The sequence below is a fragment of the Condylura cristata genome, unplaced genomic scaffold (genome assembly GCF_000260355.1).
Source record: "Condylura cristata isolate star-nosed mole 26May11 unplaced genomic scaffold, ConCri1.0 scaffold00024, whole genome shotgun sequence".
Lineage (NCBI taxonomy): Eukaryota > Metazoa > Chordata > Mammalia > Eulipotyphla > Talpidae > Condylura > Condylura cristata.
In genome coordinates, this window is record NW_004567125.1 from 2,148,345 (window position 1) to 2,161,876 (window position 13,532).

Sequence of the window (13,532 nt, forward strand, 5' to 3'; positions counted from 1 at the left end):
TGGTATATGGTTGTTCATAATTTTTGTTATTTTCTCGCCTGGTCCATTATACTCCTGCTATGAGTGAAACCATCTGGTATTTTTCTTTCTCTTTCTGGCTTATCTGACAATTCTTTCTTTTAATGATTTTTTAAAACTTATTTATGCATACCACAACTGGGGTTCAGGCCAGAGGTGCAAGGAGTGAGAGGATTCACCAGAGACAGAGTGAGAGAGTATGGAGCAGAACAGGCAGATCTACTGAAATCCACTGCTAAGGGAAGCAGCTGATGAGATGATGTTACTGTGCCATATGTGGGTTAGCTCTCTGGCTGGGGATCCGCCTCATACCTCTGAAACTTTAACGCCTGAACTACCAGGGAGGCCCAGTTTCACTTTTTTTGGTGGTAAAATAAATATAATCAATTATGCCATTTTATCTTTTTCTAAGTAAATATATTTTTTATGGGAATAATGATTACAGTTCACTAGTCATGATGTTACATCACACAACCATTGCCATCATATGTGTCCAGACTTTTTTATCCCAAACAGAAATATTACCTGTTAAGCAACTTTCCATATATCATTTCCCAGTTTTAACTTTATAATTATTTTTTCTATTTCTGGTTCACCTATCTTTCCCATTGGGAGAAATGATATAGTATTTTAAAGCTAATCCAAGTTGTCCTATTCATATTGGCTTGTTAGAGTCATCAAATAAATATTCAATTATAAAAATTTAAACTACAAATAAAATTAGAGTCTAGAGGGGGCCTTCCTGATGGTGCAAGGGATTCAGTCCCAGCATTATGAAGCTATCAGCAGCCAATTGTAGCATGACTTTGATCTCCGGTTCCAGAGATGACCCACATGGCACAGCAAACCTCTCGCCCAGCTGTTCCCCTCAGTGGTGTGTTTCAGTGTATCTGCCTATTCTGCTCCTTGCGGATCTTCTCACCCACCCCCGTACCTCTGGCCTACACCCCCATTCTTGCATGCATAAATAAAAATAATTTTTGAAAAATTAGTCTAGAATGATCTGTTCCGTGTACCCTTTACCCATTTTTAATTAAATTAATTAAACCACTAGAACAAAAAATTTAATTGACAGTTGCAGAATTGTGGAGTGTTTTTACATTGATCTTTTGCTAATGCAATTAACAATATATTTTGCATGTATGACTTAATTCTTGAATCATTAGGAAAACAGTTAAAAAATAAATATGAATGTACTAGCATCAAATCTGAAAACCTAGTAAACAGTTTGGTTTCTCTAATTAGCTTATTTTGGTATATAGCACTTGGTCTTTGTCACTACTAAGTCTCTGAATTGATAGGCTCCTCTTCTCTTCCTTGGCTTTTGTTTTTAAAAGGGGTATAGGCGCAGCTCTTTTTTATACTGTCAGTGTATTTTTAATTCTTGTAAATTACAAGAATTTGATGTAAAAATCAGTATTTAATCCTGTAACGAGGTAGCTTTATAAATTTGATATTAGCAAACAATACTGAGTTGTTAGATACATGTGTGTTTAGTACAAGTACTTAGATTTTTATGATTTCTCAAATATTAAATGAAGAGAACTCCTAGCTCTCACTGAATGCCTTTGAATTCCAGATTTTAAAGGTGGCCTATCTACAGTATTTTGCAGTTATCTAAACAATTGAAATCTTTGATTTTTTTTTTTTTAGACTTATTTATGCATACTGAACTGGGGCATAGGCCAGAGGTGTGGGGGGTGAGAGGATTCACTAGAGACAGAGTGGAGAGCAGAACAAGCAGATCAACAAAGTATACTGCTGAGGGGAGCAGTGGACGGGTCAGGAGAGGTCTGCCACGCCATGTGGGTCACCTCCCTGGCTGGGGATCAAACTCCTGCTGCAGTGGCTTTGGAGAGCTTCCGTAGTGCTGTGATTTAACCCGTTGCATCACCAGAGCAGGTGATCTTTATATTGCATAGTTGTAAATTGTATCAAGTACAACATTGCATGAGAACATGAAGTTTTATTAAGATGAACTGGATCCTGTAATATGAAATGTAAAATCTAAAAAATCAGTCTAAATCAGAAGAAAGAACTAGTTCAAAACTGGGCTATAGAAATAGCTATTAGTTAATACCATGCCATAGTGTTGGTACGTGTGGCTGTATTCTCAGGACTGATAGGTAGCTCACAATTTAAAATTTTACATCTTCTGAAAAGTATAGGACTTAAAATGGAGTGACCTTTGTCACCCAAATAAAATTGTTGAATAATCCATTTGCTGTCATTAATGTGGGGTGGTTCAAAGTTTAGTTCAGGCACTCCTCAGAGATAGTACAGATTTAGTTCCAAATCATGCAATGCAATATGTGAATAACACCAAACAAGTCAAGAATGTCTAGGTTTCTCAGTTCATATAAAAGTTATGTTTGTCTGTTACATACTATTGTCTATTAAGGTGTGTCTAAATGTAAACAATTATGTGCCTTCATTTAAAAATACTTTATTACTAAAAATGCTGACCATCAACTGAGCCTTCACTCGAGTAATCTGTGTTGGTGGAGAGTCTTAACCAAGTCCATGTTGATGACTATTGACTGATCAGTCTGGTGGTTGCTGAAGGTTGAAGTGGCTTGTAGTAGTTTCTTAAAATACCACAGTAGTAATGTTTGTCCTAACAATAAACTCTTCCTTTCATGAAAGATTTCTATGTAGGATGCTGTGTTGTTTGATAATATTTTACCCACACAGAAATTCTGTCTCCAAAAATCTCTTTGTTCACCCATAAAAAGCACCTCCTCATCCATTAAAATTTTATCACGAGATTGCAGCAATTCAGTCACAATTTAAAGTTCCACTTCTAATTCTAGTTCTTTGGTTATTTCTACCACATTTGGTTATTTCTACCACAAATTTCTATGTTGAAGTCTTGAACCCCAAAAAGCCATCCATGAGGGGTGAAATCCACTTCTGCACACTCCTGTTAGTGTTGATAATTTTACCTCCTATGAACCACAGATGTTCCTGAGTGAGATCTAGGAGTGTGTCCTTTTCAAAGGGTTTTTCAGTTAACTTTACCCAGATCCATCTGAGGAATTGTTAACTGTACTCTTAAAAATTAATACTTGTGGCCCTTCCTGGTGGCGCAGCGGGTTTAAAGCACAGCACTAAGAGGCTAAAGCCACTTCAGCATGAGTTTGATCCCACCCCAGAGGTGACCCACATGGCGTGGCATACCTCTCCTGAGCTGGCCTGTTCTGCTCCCCACTCTGTCTCTGGTGAATATCTTCACCGCCCCTACACCTCTGGTCTGTACCCCAGTTCTGTATGCATAAATAAATAATTTTTTTCAATGTAATACTTGAAAATCCAAATCATTCCCTGATCCATGGGCTGGATAATATCCAGGATGGATATCATGTTACCAGGTTTGAAAACAGTCATCTCATATTTTCCATCAGAACTCTTGGCTCACCAGGTACATTCTCTGTGCATTTTGATATTTTGAAAGGAATTTTTTTTTCTGGGCTGAATATCTCAACAGCGGGCTTAAAATATTTAGTAAATCATGTTGTAAACAGACGTCACCCAGGCTTTGTTGTTTCATTTATAGAGAACAAGCAGAGTACATTTGGCAGTGACTTGGGGGGGCCATTCTTAAGCACCCTGGTATTTTCAGAATTGTAAAATGAGCATTGACTTCAGCTTAAAGTTACTCTCTGCATTAGCCTTAACAAAAGTCAGCCTTTTTTTGAGTTGAGATAGGGATTGATATCACCTCTAGCTATGAAAGTTTTAGATGACTTCGTTCAATGTAAGCCTGTTTTTGTCTACACTGAATTTTTGTTTAGTGTGGTCACCTTCACCAGCAACATGAATGAGGTCTGGATAACGTACTGCAGCTTTTGCATCAGCACTTGCTGCTATGTCTTGCATTTTTACATTGAGATGACATCTTCCCTTAAACTTTATGAGCCAGCCTTGCTGAGTTAGGCTTTGGCTTAAAGGAATGTTATGACCCGTTTGATTTTCTATCCAGACCACTCATATTTTCTCCATATCAACAGTAAGTCTGTTTGACTTTCTTATCATTTGTGTATTCTGTAGAGAGCACTTTTCATTTCCTTTGAGAAGTTTTCCTTTGCATTCCCAATTTGGTTAAGTGGTTCAAGAGGCCTAGCTTTCAGCCCATCTCAATCAAGGCTTTAAAGTACTTTTCTCCCTAAGTTTAATTATTTCTAGCTTTTGATTTAAACATGAGGTGACTGTTCATTTTCACTTGAACATTTAGAGGCCAAATAATCATTACTAACTGACCTCATTTCAGTACTGTGTCTCAAAAAAATAAAAGAGGGTCCAAGAGAAGGAGAACCTAGCTGGTGGGTGGAGCAGTAAGAATACACACAGACATTTTATCAATTAACTTCACCATCCTTTATGAACATGGTTTGTGGCACTCCAAAACAATTACTAAAATAGTAACACCAAAGATTATATATCACCATAAAAGATAAAATATTTTTATCATCAAGGTAAAGATAAAATGAAAATTTTCAAGTATCATAAGGTCTACCCAAAATGACAGATAATGAAGTAAGCACTTGAGGTTGGGAAAATTATGCCAATAGATTTGCTAGACAAAAACTTGCCACAAAACTTCAAGGTGTTAAAAAAAAAAAAGGCAATACTGCTAAGTAAAGCATAATAGCATAATAAAGCAAAGCATTATAAAACAAGGGGTACCTGCCTAGGTATCCCTAGGTCTTTTTCCTAGTAAGAAAAAGTCCTTTTAAATACTTTCTATTTCTTGTTAGTCATAGCCAAAAAAAATTTTTTTGGAAGACACTGAAGTACCTAATTCGTATGTCATCCAGATTCACGTTAACTCTTGTATTTAAATTTTTTCCTAAGTGAGAATACCCATATTGGTGACTGACAATATTAGTTACTAGGCCACCATGGTAAGACATTATAATAGTTCTGGAGATAAAAACGGAGTCCCGGGCCCTTCCTGGTGGCATAACAGGGTAGGACACAGCACTGTCAAGATAGCCGCAGCTACTTCCGTGCGAGTTCGATCCCTGCCCCATATGTGACCCAGGCCCGCCCGCTGCTCCCCTCAGCAGTGTGCTTTGTCAGTCGGCCTCTTCTGATCCCCACTCTATCTCTGGTGAATCCTCTCACTGCCCCTGCCCCTGTGGCCTGCACCCTAGTTCTATAATCATAAATAAATAAGTAAAAACCAGAGTCCCTACTTTAGAAGTACTTTGCAATTCCCTGCAAGATGTTTTGTATTTCACAAATAATATTGGACTATTAAAGTCTCATAGCAGAAAACTCTTTGAAATAGGATTTATTGAAGAAATCACTGTAGGCACTGCCCTGCCCTACCCCCCAGTGTTTACCAGAAATTGTCAGAGGATTTCATCTATTTACTATTTAGTAATAACAGCTATCAAGGCTAAAGAGACTTAATTTTGAGCTCTAATTTAAGGTCTTGGAGAATCACTCAGGCAGAGGAAGGTTTACTTGGAAATAAAATGCCATTCCAAGTTATACTGGACTAAATTTTTAAAACCTGAGCTACGTCATGTAATATGATATCTTTGGGATCTTAAGACAGAAAAAGGACATTTGGTAAAATAAAAAGTAAAAAATAAACTGAACTTCACTAAAGAATGTGTCGGTATTGGTCTAATATGTTAATAGGTCGCACAATGTGTGTTACATGTTAATAAGTAGGTGCTTTTTTGGTTTGTTTTTGTTCTTTATTGCATAAAAGAACTGGGGTATAGGTCAGAATTGCAGAATGAGAGGACTCACTGGAGACAGAGTAGGGAGCAGAACAGGTAGATCTAGTGGAGTACACTGCTGAGGGGAGCAGTGGGCAAGACAGGAGAGGTCTGCTGCACCATGTGGGTCACCTCCCTGGCTGGGGATGAAAATCATGCCATAGAGGTGATAGCCCAGAGATTTAACCCCTAGGCCATTGGGGCAGCCCAGGTAGTGTTAATTTAAATAAAGATTTAACTTTTGATAACCTTGTTATTGTCTAGACACCAAATAGGTTACACATTTTTGACCAATTTTTTCCCCCAAGCATGCTCACTGGATCTTGTTGACTACTTGGATTTACTCTTTGAAAAGGCAGTCATAGCGTTATAAATAAATGCTAATACAGTGCCACAAGCTGAATAGCATATGGGAAAGTGTTTCTGGATGGCATGTGAAAGGCTAGTGTTGATGAGACCTAATGAAGATACCTCACTGCTCATGTTTCAGATACCATGGTACTAATATCTCAGTGTCTTGACACTGGTCTTGAAGCTGTGGGTTTTGTTTTAAGTAACATGATAGCCCAGACCTAAGTTTCACAATTAATAGAAGGGTCTTGAAGTTTTAAGAATTTTAGCAACAGTATTTAAATTATGTCCTAATACACCTTAAAAAAAGTTTTTTTAAGATTTATTTATTTATTCACATAGAACTGGGGTACAGGCCAGAGATGCAGAGGGTAAGAGGATTCACCAGAGACAGAGCGTGGAGCAGAACAGGCAGGTCGACGAAGTACACTGCTGAGGGGAGCAGCGGGCGGGTCAGGAGAGGTCTGCCGCCATGTGGGTCTCCTCGGGGCAGGTGGGGATCGAACTCATGCGGAAGTGGCTTAGTGTTGTGCTTTAACCCGCTGTGCCACAAGGGAGGGCCCAAAATTTTTATAAATTGCTTTCCCAGAGTTAATTTAGTACATATCCTTCATTTTTCATTATTTTTCATAATGAAAAGATGTTATCTTTCAGGCCCTCCCTGGTGGCAAATGGGGTTAAAGCTATGAAGCTATCCACAGCCACTGTATCATGAGTCAGTCACCAGCCAGGTTGGTAACACGTGGCACAGCAGACCTGTTCTGTCTTTTAAAAAAGAAAATTGTTCCAAGACTTTTCAAATGAAAGATAACATCTTTTTTTTTTTAATTATTTATGCATACAAGAACTGGGGTACAGGCAGGGGGTGGGGGGAGGTGAGAGGATTCACCAGAGACAGTGGGGAACAGAACAGGCAGCTTAATTGAAATACACTGCAGAGGGGAGCCGCAGGCGGGTTGGACGAGGTCTGCCAAGCCAAGGGAGTCACCTCCCTGGCTGGGGATGGAGTTGTACTGTGGTGGCTGTAGATAGCTTCATAGTGCTGCACTTTAACCCATTGCACCGCGAGGGAGGACCCCCCCACCACACACACAATTTTCTATTTGCCTCTCACTGGACCTAATCACTATGCTAGTCTTTGTTTGTTTGTTTGTTTGTTTGTTTTGTTTTCTCCTAAAGTCATCCTCCCTTTAACCTGCTTTTCAGTCCTGCAAAGCTTTGCTTATTTAAACTTGCTATCGTCATGTTAAGAGTTCAGTGCACTCCCTTTGCTCTATGGACAATGGAGGCCAGGTACCTATTGCTGTGCCAGGGGAAAGTGTGTTTTCATTGCCATCTTGTGGATTTTCTGCAATCCTTTGCTTGGAAGTTACTTTCTAGATGTCTCAGTTGAATTATCAGCTCTTCAAAGGCATAAACTGAGTCTTAGTTACCGTTTGTATAGTGCTTTGTATTTCATAGATATTCATTTAGTTGATTTGACAGACGAATACTGATTTCTCTGGAAAAGGTTTTGGTCATCCTTGGAGTTGAAAGTTAGATATCCTAAATTACTGAAGATGTATTCTATTATTTTAAAACATACATTTAAAAAAAAATAGGCTGCCCCCAGAGGTACATAAACAGTTATGAACAAGGAGGGTTGTTGGTTAGTGGCCGGGGAGTGTCAGATAGCCTGGGAATTCACGGCATTACATAGAGCAGGATTGCACCCAAACCTGCTGTTTTGCTTAGCTCTCCCCTCTTTTATATCTTGGCTGTTAAATCAACTACTTTGCATGAGCAAGTAACCTAAAGCATGTTTACTCTGCCTATGAACATTTTAAATTTTATAAAGCAGTCAGGAATTATGAAGTATTTTTATGGTCAGTTTTAAAATCTATACAAAGATTTGAGAAGAGGAAAGCATGTTTAGGATTTGTTCTCAGGACAGTGATCTTACCTGTTTGATGTGCATTTTCATAAGGCCATTGTCATTTAAGTGACTAATCATGGTGTCGTGGAGAGAACATGGATTTAGATTCCATACACACATGGAGTTCTGAGGGGGTTTTGCCACTTCCCCAGCCAGGTGATTGCTCAGTTTATATAGCTTGCTGAACCCTCAGTTTCTCCTTTTTTTTTTTTTTAATTTATGCATACAGACCAGAGGTGCAGGAGTGGTGAGAGGATTCACCAGATGCAGAGCAGGGAGCAGAACAGGCAGATCAATGAAATACACTGCTGAGGGGAGCAGCCAACAGGTCAGGAGAGGTCTGCCACGCCATAAGGGATGCCTCCCTGGCAAGGGATCAAGCTCCTGGTGAAGTGGCTGTAGCTAGCTTCATGGTGCAGTGCTTTTAACCTGTTGCGCCACCGGGGAGGGCCCTCAGTTTCTTCATTTCTAACATGCAGTTAGTGATACCTAATGGAAAGAAAGCTTGTATGTATGTGAGGGGAAATGCATGCACAGCATTTAAAATAGCACCTGGAAAGTAAGTAAGCTTCTGCTCTCCTTCCAGAAGTCATTCTAAACCAGAGTCTTATAAACCAGTGTATCAAAACCTCTTTGAGCCAACTGGCACTTCATTTACACTATATAGAAGCAGAGACCCATAGAGAATCACTGCATCTTGCCAGTGTCTTGGGGAAAAAATTAAGTGAAGCCTCAGGGTTATTATTTTTCCACTTAGTAGTGTTTTATTCAAATAAAGATTCTTAATATTTTTAGTGCAGATGCTTTAATCTTGTTACTTAAGAACAACTTCACCTTAAATATTTCAAATATAATGAGCTAACAATAGTTAAGTTACTTTCTACCACATGTTAATATTGCCCCTGCAAAGATGACTTTGAGCAGACCTTTTGATTTTGTTGCACGGAAACTCATTTATTACTTGTTTATTATTGTTGTGTTTCTTTGGTAATCAATAGCATATAAGTTTTGGAGTGTAGCTATACACCTCTTCAAATATATGATACCACACTGTGCCCACCACCATCCTGTTGATACCCACAATTCTTGCCTCCCAAAATGTCAACTACCATTTTGCTACTAGAATCAAAAGATTGTTTTTGTTTGCCTTGTTTTGTTTTTACTTTATTTTTTTATATTCCACATATGGAATCATGTTATTTGTCTCTTTCTGACTTAATTTACTTAGCATAATCATCTCAGTCCATCCACAGTCCATTGAAAGACTTCATTTTTTTTTTCTTAAAGATTTTTATTTATGAATATAAGAACTAGGGTGTAGGCCAGAGGTGCAGGGATAAGAGGATTCATCAGAGACATGGGGAGCAGAACATATGGGTCTAGTCAAATACACTGCTGTGGAGAGCAGTGGGCAAGAGAACAGAGGTTTCTTGTGCCATATGGGTCTGTTACAGGACAAGGGAGAGGGGCACTCTAGAATCCCCAAACCTACCTGCTCTAAATAGGTTCTGCTGTCTACTGCATCAAGCAAAAATGAACTTTAATACAATCAGTGAGCAATACAAAAAAGGTAAATAATACAGTTTACAAATCAAGCACCTGAAGTTACCCATCCCCTCCTGCATAAATGTTTAGCCAAACAAGGTTGGCCCAAAGCAAGGCCTGAAGCTTGCCACAAGTCTAAGGCACCTTCTTGCGGGGACCCCATAGAAAAGGGTCAGAAACACTCAAGTCTGGGAGGAAAAGAGCAAAATCAAGATATAAAAGCTGCCATTGTTATCATCACCACAGGTTTCTCACCCACATGTTTCAACCATTCCAGGACCCAAAAAAGCAAGTGCAACTTCTTCACATGTCTCTGTTCTTTTTGTCTTAATAAAGTTTTTTGTTTGTTTGCTTGTTTTATGCATCTTAAGAACTGGGGTCTAGACCAGAGGTGCAGAAGGGTGAGAGAATTCACTAGAGACAGAGTGGGGAATAGCACAGGCAGATACACTGAAATACACTGCAAAGGTGCAGCAGGAGTGGTCTACTGTGCAATGTGGGTCACCTTCCTGGCCGGCGATTGGGCTCAACTGCAGTGGCTGTGATATATCTTCATAGTGCTGAGATATCACCCCTGTGCCACTAGGGAAGCCTCAGGTCTTCTTGCTCTCCATCCTGTTACTTTTCCAGTCTCCTCTCTAGCTTCTTCTCCCTACACAGCTCCAACCTCCCTTGGGTGGGGCAGGAAACACATTAATTTTGTCTATAAACACACAACCTTTATGCAAAACCCTTTGAAAATAATGTTGGCTATCTTGACACTTAATTCTTACTTTTCAATTCTTAAATACTTTCTCACCTGAGAAGTTAGCGATACCATATTTATCTCCCTGTGACATCTGCTTTTTCTTATTACAGCTGTTTATCATAGTAGACAAAGGTCATAATAGCGTCGATTATTATATTTAATGTTTTACTAGATTTCCCTGCTTTTGTCTTTGTAACTTTAACAAAATGCAAAAATAGAAGGCACATAATTAAGTGCATCCCATTATTAGTGATGCTAGTTGAATTACCTGATTATGGCTGTAACTGTCCTATTTTTCCATTTGAGAAGGGATTTCTACATTCCTGAGATTAATAATAAGCTATTGTGTGATAATGCTAGATAATGTAAGTATCTTGTTCCCAAAAAATCATTTTGTAGGTGATTTGGCATTCATTGATGAACCTTGCCTGTATTGGTTATTGCTACATTGGTGGTGGTAGAGTTGTAATTTTCTAAGTACATGATTCATACATTTATCAGCTACTGTTCTTATTGGTGTAAAGGAGAGCTCTCTTTTATTCATTGTAAATGACTCTCTTTAGAGGCAATAGAGGTTCATAGTAAATAGGATCAGAAAGTACGGAGTTCCTATATGTCCCTTGCCCAAGTAGCATATCTGCTAGTCAGTGAGCCCACATTAGCAACGTCATTATCACCCAAAGTTTATATTATTACCCATTGCTTACTCTAAGGTTCACACTCAGTAGCATACATTTTATGGGCTTTGACAAATGTATAAAGGTCCCATTTGTTTTAAACTTAAAGTATTTTAAACTTCAGGTTATAGGTGACAGTAACAATGTATATGCTATGTGTCAGGAATGCAGCACCGTCTGTCAGCATGCTGTTTGTTCTCATTATCTGAAGGGCTGTGTTTGTAGTACTGCAAATAAATGTAAGGAAGTTGAGACACTCAGTGTCGGGTCACTGTGTAGTAATAACAGAGCAGAGATTATATAAGTGACCTGCAGATGAGCAGTGATGTCCTGGAGCTGAGGCCCCGCCCTTCTTGCCACTATTTAGCTTTGTAATCATGTTTATAAGCAAACAGCTTTCCCTGTAAGTGGTGTTGAGGTGTAAATGGATTCATAACACACATCAAGTATTTGAGGATCCAGTGATACAGTGCTTCAGGAGTGTGGAGTATGCCCAGTGCTGCACAAAATGTACATTTTTTTAGAGGTTATTATCCATAATCATCTAATAACAGGAATTGTGTGTACATGAACCTTAAGCAGCTTCTGTAATCCCTCCTGAATACAATCAGTCACTCCAAATGTCTATTTCTATATGGGTTAGTACCAGATATAAGGGAGGAAAATTGCTTGGGTTGTAGCCTGTAGATGTTGCAGATGCTCATTCTTCATCATTTCAAGATGTACTTGAGAGTGGAGCATTTTACCTGGCAGTATGACTGAATGAAGATGTTTTCCTTACCCCTGAGCTCTTGGGGGCAAGAACTCACAGACTTGAATTCTGTCGTCTCTTTTACCTCCTAGGTCCCGCGGCAGTGCTGGTGGCCATGGTTCCCGTAGCCAGAAGGAACTGCCCACAGAGCCCCCCTACACAGCATATGTAGGAAATCTACCCTTTAATACGGTTCAGGGCGACATAGATGCTATCTTTAAGGATCTCAGCATAAGGAGTGTACGGCTAGTCAGAGACAAAGACACAGACAAATTTAAAGGTGAGTTTGGGGAAGTTCTTGAGGGGGAGGGTCCAAACTAAAATCTTAGTGAACCAGAGGGCTCTAATTGTGAAAGTGCTTTCAGTATTTGCCCTGGGCCAAGAAGCTGAAGCAGACATAGCTGCTCTACACGTAGGCCTACAGTTCTACTAGAGAAAAAATGTTTTAAACACCTGACTTGTAGAAATAAATGCATATGCCTATGTAAATCTGCTGTTTCCTGCTCTATATAGTAGTCCTGTCTCAGCCAGTGAAGGAGTTACGTAGAAGAGAAATGAACAGGTAAAACATGAGGACTTTCAGGTGCATTTATTTCACATTGGTGGGCTCATATATTTTTCTTGGTAGTTTTCCTCCCTGTACATTTGTGACTTCAGAGTATAAGAGAGGGATCAAATTGCAGAAAAAAGTGTATACATGAGCACAGGAATACGTGAAATGATCAGATCTGTGGTCTTTCCTTCAAGGTTTCCTGAAGGGAAATGTGTTCTGTTTTTTTGTGAATGATGCAAGGTACAGGACACCTGGTTTACCTTAGTTACCCAGAAGGGGAACAACTCAGGACCTAGAAGTGTTGCTCATTTGAATGGGTCATAGTATGTTTGTGAAAGTTTGTTGGGGTGTTTTTTTGTTTGTTTGTTTGTTTGTTTTTAAGATTTATTTATGCATACAGAACTGGGGTACAGGCCAGAGGTGCAGGGGTGAGAGGATTTTGTGAAAGTTTTTTTTTTTGACGTTAGAACCTGAAGCCTTGTTACAGTAAGTGATCAAACAGTAAAAGCAAAGTGATCAGACAGTAAAAGCAAATCACAGTAAGGTTTGTGAAAGTAAGTTCTATCCATTTTGCCTATTAGTAAACATTAGGAATTAAAACTTAGGATAAAACTGTGGATGAAGTCAGCTTTCGGACCGAGTTGGTAGCAGCACGTTTTAGTTGTATTCAGTTTTAGCACTGTAAATGAGCTGCCTGACTTGGCTTTTGCTGCTTTGAAAGTGCTTTTCTCTGTTCTTCAAAACATTGAATCTGCTTTGGCAGTAGGTGGGGAAGAAGGTCTGCTCTCTAGCAGTAAGTAAGGACATTCTTTGTAAGGACATAATGAACAGTTGGTGAATGAGCAAAGACTGGAGCGAGGTCTCAGAAGCATTTACATATAGTGGGCTTTGAGAGTAAAGATGTGATCACCAAAGTGGGGTGGGGGTAGGATATATAGTGTGAGCATATAGGAACAGGAGAGTACTTGCCCCAAATTTAGACTCTAGAGAGAGCAAAGAAGGGAGAGGACAAAAGTAGTGACAAGTAAAGTGGAAAGCTTATCCAGTGCTTTGAGGTGAGAGAAGAAGGTATGGTTTCCTTTGCTTGGATTGTTTTCTACTTGAAACCTATGTCAGAATCCAGCAACAGGGATATAGGTTGTTAGTTGTACATGCTTAATCCTGTACCGTTTGTCTTAAAATCCCAGGGAGCTTGCCTTCACTGCCGAGGGTATATATTTTTTCTTTTTCTTTCTTCTT

The 13,532-nt window shown here is 39.2% G+C and overlaps 1 protein-coding gene across 2 annotated transcripts in view; it reads left to right on the forward strand.

Moving 5' to 3' along the window:
• Nucleotides 1-13,532, forward strand: part of EIF4H (eukaryotic translation initiation factor 4H) — a 26,785-nt gene that overhangs the window by 6,012 nt on the left and 7,241 nt on the right. For both annotated transcript variants that reach the window (XM_004688301.2, XM_004688300.2), the window contains exon 2: nucleotides 11,833-12,020. In XM_004688301.2, the coding sequence (XP_004688358.1) occupies nucleotides 11,833-12,020 (188 nt within the window). The remainder of the gene's footprint in view (nucleotides 1-11,832; nucleotides 12,021-13,532) is intronic.